At 39.3% G+C, this 7,052-nt stretch overlaps 1 protein-coding gene across 3 annotated transcripts in view; it reads right to left on the bottom strand.

Annotated features, from left to right (window-relative positions):
* Nucleotides 1–1,624: 1,624 nt before the first annotated feature.
* The window catches only part of BCHE (butyrylcholinesterase), a 45,398-nt gene continuing 39,970 nt past the window's right edge, over nucleotides 1,625–7,052 (bottom strand). For all 3 annotated transcript variants that reach the window (XM_015638267.2, XM_015638268.1, XM_015638266.1), the window contains exon 4: nucleotides 1,625–1,870. In XM_015638267.2, coding sequence (XP_015493753.1) covers nucleotides 1,749–1,870 — 122 coding nt within the window. In that variant the 3' untranslated portion in view covers nucleotides 1,625–1,748. The remainder of the gene's footprint in view (nucleotides 1,871–7,052) is intronic.

Here is a 7,052-nt window from a genome sequence, read left to right as displayed (position 1 = left end):
TATTTGATAAATATTCTGCTAATCTATGTAATGGGCTGATTACCTTTGGTATAAACATGCAGTGCTACATAAAGAGGGCTTTTGGATCCCAGATCATTTCAAGTTTTGCTCAGCATGTTCAAAACTGATCAGATTTTTTTTTTTTTTTCCTCTGTTCAGGTTTGTCTGCAGCCTTTGAAAATCCTGTGCTAAAAGGTGGTTTTCTATGATGCAGTCAGGGAAATAATTGTGTTCTCTTAGAAATAACAGGATAGATGATAAGCCATCCTCTCTTTTGCAGAATTTGGCCTTCCTGTATAAATAAATCCTTTCAGTGCAGGGATCCTGTGTGGTCAAACTGATTGGCAGGAAGAGAACACTCTCAGTTCATTATCCGGAGTTCTTCAGCTCAATCCAAGGAGGCATTTTGCAATCACCAGCACAGAAAATAGATGCACTGAGATGCTATTGCACTTCCAGAAAGCTTCAGGATAATTCATTTATGAGATGGCTTGTTGCTCTTACATACTACTTACATTCATCAAGTTCTTGGCATTTATTCTCCCCAGTTGGGCCAGTGGAAAGCAACCAATTACGGCGGTGTTCAGGCAGAAAAATTCCAGCCCCATCCAGAAGCAGGGAAGTTGGAAGAATGATCCATGGGTTTCTCTAGAAGTTTTTAATAGGTTCAGCTCAATCAGGTGGAAAGGAGTGTGGGAGATGTTGGATCCCAGGGCAGGGAGCTCACCTGGCCATGTCAGAGTCCTTTGGGTTCTTCCCACCAAGGTCACAACGTCCCTCTGCAGGGATCCCCTTCCCAGCCTTCCATCCAGCAGATTTCTGGCCAGGCCCCACTCTCCTGGCAGTTTTTGGGTTGGGAATCTGCTGTCACAGAGCCTGAGGCTCTTCTGCAGGTGTAAAGCCCTGCTCCTCGTGCTCCAGGAAATGAGGGGTGTCCCTCAACCAGGAGGAAACAGAGTGGACAAAATAAAAGTTATAATTGGAGCTTCCTCCATAGGAGGGACGTGTCCCAGGGTGCCTGAGCTGGAAAGGTGTGAATTCATTATTTGTGAATCCATAATTCTTTACTCCTTGAAAAATGAGGGCTGTGGGAAGGACATTGGGTTTTCCAGCTAATTTCATTGTAGTTCCTGATTTAGGCTTTGCACACACAGCTCAAATCATCTCCTACCATGGCTTTGTCCTACAGGTTTGGCCAGAAAGAGGCACAGATTCACACTTTTACAGCAGTCTGAAAAGTTTTTGGTCTAACAAGCAAATATTGCTTTGTGTGTCCAGCAGAGTTATTGCATCTTTATGTTTATGACAGTGAAATTATGTCTGAAACAAGGCTGGAGCACGGTGGTGTTTAAAGATTAAATCTGATTGTGTTCTGCATGGCAATGCTGTAAAACTGCTATTTCTGTTTTAAAAAAAAATCCATTTCCCTCTAACAGATTGCATTGTTTCTTTGAAGGGTGAATTTAAGCAGCAAGTATTTATAATAATATGTACATCATTAATCTCCAGCCTTTAATCTCACAGTCCTACTTAACCCAGGGAAGCTTCAAAGAGTGTGGGTGCCGTGTGGTTTTTTTTTATTGAGAGAGGAGGTAAAATATAAATGAAAGATCTGAAATCAAAATTGTATCTATAACATTTCCTTTTAATCTGCATAACACATTTAATGCTCGACACGTTGGGAAGCTACCTGGGTTTTTGCCTGATGAACAGTTCTAGGGACAAACTGGAAAGAGTAAACATATTAATTAGAGACTGCACAGCTCCTTCTTGCTGGTGTAATCATTAAATTGATTTTTCCAGTCTGACATGTAATTGTTCCAGCGATGGAATCCTGCTTTCCACTCTCGTTCTGCTTCATCAATATTTCCTGTAAAACATGAAATGGGTTACATTAATCTAAATTTGAATCTCTTTGTATGCTAATTGAAAAATAATTTTGATTATCAATGTCATCTGCTCCAAATACATTATGGGATGGTCTTTTGTTTCTTTTCTCAAACCTGGAATGACTGAGAATTCAGTGATTAGCATTTTGTCTACATGAGAAAGGAAGGAGGGCAAAGATATCATTCTGGCAGGGTAATAAATATACTTTAGATTTTTTTAAAAAAAAAATATATTTTTAATATACATTTTGGATAATTTTTCTGTCCATCAAAATACATAATTTTAAAGCTTTTTTTTTCTTTTTTTATCCTCAAAATATTCCTTTGGTTCAATACACCCTACATGGAAACCCACACACCCTGAAGACTAAATAATGCAAAATGAGAGAGATGTTTGTGCAGATAAGGTGAAATCAGAGCTTTGTTTAAGGCAACAAGAGGATTTCCATCCTTTCAATGGATTTCAATGGATGTCCAGGATCTCGACATCCCATGGAATAAATCCCCAAGTTCACAGCACAAAGGGCACAGGTTTGGAGTAGGAAACTGTCAGATGTGCACTGTGTCAACATGAAACCATCTTCTCTTTTCCATCCCCACCTTTAAAGCATTTTCCAAATAATCCTGAGTCCCAAGGAAATATTTATTGCCAAATTTGTTATAAGCATGGGAGCAGAGGGTGAAGATGAGAAGAGCCATAAAAATCCTGCTTTTCACTGGATTCCAGAGTATTTTTTGGGCAGGGATCCCTTCCTGCAGCCCCAAGAGGTGATTAACACACAGAGAAAGGCATTGGCCTTGCAGGAACATCCCAGACACCACCAAAAACCAGGTGTGGGCTGTCTCGGTCACTGATGCTCATCATTTTGTTCCAGCTGTAGACTTTAGGATAAAGTTCAGAAGCCATTGATGATCTGTGAATGTTTTATTGGTTCTGGAGCCAGCTCTGGTGGTGTCCCACACAGCTCACTCCCAGAAAAACCTGGTGGTGGTGTTCCTGGGGCGACAGCTCCGTGGTTCCTTTCTGCTCCTTTGGCTTTTATGTTCCTGTGCTGCAGCAGATCCTCAGCCCTCTCCCTCCATAAATACACCCCTTCCCCCTTTTTTATGACCTGCCAGCACTGCAAGCATAGCTGGTGATGTGAAAATGAAATACTTCTGTGTTTTACACCTCGCTAGAGAAAATATCCGGGAGAGAGAGTTCACTGATTCCGAGATTTAGCTTGGAGAAGCATCCAGTAATTTGGTCGCTTATCTGCAGTTTAGCTCAACGTTTCCAAACCTTTTTGGTCTGGAAATCCAGATGGCAATTTAATGAGACTTTGAAATGAGATTTACTTCTTGGTTCCAGTGAGACCAGAAATAAAACTGAGATACTTTTTCTCCGGGAAGTCCTGTACTTTTACACGCAGTCAAAAAGCAAAGTGTGAAGAACAAATATGGGAGAAAATGTCAATAAATTAACCACATCCTTCTCCCTCAGCTCAAAGTTGTAAATAAGCTTGGTTACAACAGAGATCAAAGGAAAGTTCAGACACTTTTAAATTTATTTTTTTTCTGCAGACCACGACTGCCATTAACTCAGAGATGATTTGGAAGTGCTGGTAACAATAAAATCTCATTTTCATTGCTAAACTATGCAGAGAGAACTCAGAAACGTGGGGACAAAAGATGCACAACATTCTGCTTTCCTGACTCTAAGAACTCTCCTCTGCACATATTTAATTTAAAGATGTAGTCAGGGTCTCAGGCAAAGCCAAATTTTTCGCATTAAGTCAAATGGATTGGTAATTTAGTGTATGAAGCAGTAGCAGTATTATTTGGAGAAAACTGCCTGAACTGTGTTTCTCATTTTATTCTTGATCTTGAGTGTCCAGTTTTATTTATTTAGGCAAAACCTCCAATTATGAATTAAAAAGGAAACTCAAAAACCACTCTTTTTTAATTATTCAGGTGTAGAGGTGTTTAAAGTCTGCCTGAAGACACTGGGATATCTCTACCATAGACACATCTTGAATTAAAAGTCACCGTTCTGGGGTGTAAATTATGGGGCTTTTCAGTCCTTTTTAAAGATAACGGTGAACAAGTGAGCCAGCCAGAGAAAGAAGACATCAAAAAATTCAGAGGAGCCACCATTATGAATCTAAAAGACAAAAGGGGGACGGAAAACACTGAAATAAGAACTTGGATTCCCATTTGTTTGCTTTTTCCCCCCCAGTGATAAGATCCAAATTGAAGTCACAAGTCAATGCATCCCATTATCACCAACATCATCAATCTCTGGGAGGCAACCACCCGTGACTTAGATGAGCTGACAGCTGGAGGCAGAAAAGAGAAAGATTAGAGAGTCCAAGCTGACCAATAATTACAGCTCAGAGCACTGGGTGCCTGCAGAGCCACGGAGCCAGCTAGGAGTGAAAACAGGGAATTTTCTATGAGCCACTGGGACAAGCACAAACTTTACCTTAATTCCCGTTAGCCCCGTGCCAAGCCCAGTGAGACTGACAAGGAGAAAAGGGGAGATCCTGTAGGTAATGAATCAGTGCTCTGAAAAGTTCCACTTCAACAGATCAAAGTTTAAAAAAAGGTTTGGTTTTTGGGGTTTTTTTGACTCTTCAACAAGCTGGCGCAATCAGCTGGAATTTCCTCTCATTCCATCTATCCCTTACTTTATGGTGTTACAGCAAAGTTAAATTTATCACCAACCCATCATTTGAACTGCTGGATGTGCCAGTGAAGTGCTAATCTTAATGTTAACACATAAAAATACACCTAGGATTGGGATAAAGGCCGTATAGCTGATAATTAACAAGAGATGACAAGTTAGAATTAATTTTTCCATCCTCAACAGCTCATGATTGCAGGTACCTGCAAGTTTCTGTGTTCAATAGTATGATAAATACCACAGGTTTATGCTGTAGATTCTCATGGTGAGAGTTTCTTCACAAATGTCCAGATAAGAGGAAACAAATAATATCTATATTGAATATTCTTTAATCACACTCTCTGGACATCAAAGTTTTGTTAGTGACAGCAATATATTCATTTTCACATGTGTTTTTAAGGACTACAAAATCCTTTCTTTTCTTTTTTTTTAGTTCCTTCAGAAGTCAGCAGAGCTCTCTGGGAAATTAATTATTCTAAGGGCTGTTATCTTTTCAATGACATGGAAATGTTGGAAAAAGTCAGATGGTTTAGGTACAGAAACTTATTTTTCATAGGTGCAATGAGTAAAGTCTTTGTAGGGAGATGTGGTAGTATTGGTGAGGTTACTTGTGATTAATTCACACTTCTTCATGTATCCAACTCTGTGGAAATTTAATTTAATTCTGATGGTGGATTTTCTATTTATTCAATTTTTTAATGCTCTTACCACCCTGAGTATTTATCTCTGCAGAATCCAGATACTGGTTGGAGGATCACAGCAAACACAATAATTTTTGTTGCTCATTGGTCAAGAAGTTCAACATTTCTCTGCCTCCATATAAAAAAAAAATCTTTTTAGGGTGGTTTTAAAATGTAATGTATTTATATGACCAAGCTTGATTTCTTCATAGATGATATATGATGCAGTAATATCAAATAAAATAGAAAAATATGTATTAGGCACACTAAAATAGTAATGGAAGGGTAAATGGAAAGTTTGGCTGCCTGCAGCGTTCTACAATCAAGAGGAAACGGGCTCATATAAATAGGAAGGGCTTTAGATGCATTAAAGGTTGTGTTGAGGAGGTAAAGCCTAACACAGATGCTTTTATAATTAACATATGATTGCTCTAAAAGCTACTTAGAAGTCACTTTGTGTTTACTGTCCCTCCGGTGTGATTCTCTCAGCAGAAACCCTTCTGGTTTCAGAAGGAAATGGGGAATGTTGAGTGCTCCCAGCTTGTCCTGGCCTGGGCTGGGTGTGCTCAGAGCCCTGGAAATTGGGTTAAAATCCATGTAGGAATTGTGGCTTGGGACTGAGAGCCCAGCTCTGCTCATCCAGTGCTGGTTATAAAGCTGGACATAAAACTACAGGTCCTGACTTGTGTCTTTGTTGATGGATTTATGAATTGAAACTGCAGGAGAAGACATTGAGAAACTTTCCAAAATCATACAAATTACTCTAGAGGTATCAAGGCCATATTTTATATATTTTATATATGGCTGCTACTCATGTAACTGTGAGAACCTTATTTTTTCCTTATTATTTCCCTACCCCACAACCATAATAATTTTTAAAAAATATCTGATATGATTGCTTGAGGAAAATGTGAATGATCTAACAGTAAAGATATATATTTTTCATCTATTTACCTGCCTCAGGGAACTTGTCCTACCCAGGCTGTGATGGGAACAGGCTGGTTCAGATCCAGGACGCATTTGGATCTGGCCTTTAAAGGCTTTAAAATCCCTCAGTGGGTGGCAAGGCTTGGGCTAGGGGTGGGTCAGGAATTAAGAAGGGGTTACCAAGCACATCTGTGAGAAATCCTGATCACTCGATGCTGAAAAATCATCATTTCTGCAAAATTAATTGTTTTGATTATCCTCTTTGGCTTCTACCTGACAGAATTCTACGTTGCCTACCTGAACCCTACTTGAACTCGTAACAACGAGAACATAAAAATTCCTCACTTGTTCCCTGTCATCTTCTATCACCTCATGTTAAAGCAACCTCCTTTTCCTGAGGACATTTCAGTGAAAGGAGTAATAGGAACAAGAGACCCTCAGAACAAGAGGAAACCTCTGCATTAATGACATGCACTGTCCTTGGGGCATAAAAGGGGAGCAAAAATGCAAAATAATATTTCAGTGAAGGGAATTATTGCGATATCAGCTATTATATCACATTTGTACACAGGATTTCAAAGGGTTTTCTGTCAGAATCGGATAATATTGGATAATAATAGTATGGGGAACGTAATGGAAATATTCTGTTGTTATTATTGCAATGTTTCAAGGACTGACAGATGATACAAGACAAGGCAGTGCCACTTGTTGACAGCATTCTTGCCTCAGCTCTATATTTGGGTCCAGACACAGCAATTCTTCTCTTTTTGCTAAGAATACACTTGTGAATTTCTTTTAATTAAATTATGCAAATTTATGTTGTGAATTACCAAATGTGATGCATTTATGTCTGCTGGCAGATCCTGAGTGTTGCTTCATCATCCCTCACCC

Source organism: Parus major, chromosome 9 (genome assembly GCF_001522545.3).
Source record: "Parus major isolate Abel chromosome 9, Parus_major1.1, whole genome shotgun sequence".
Classification (NCBI taxonomy): Eukaryota; Metazoa; Chordata; class Aves; order Passeriformes; family Paridae; genus Parus; species Parus major.
Note: the sequence above shows the minus strand (reverse complement) of the source record. Positions and strands in the feature narration are given on the sequence as shown.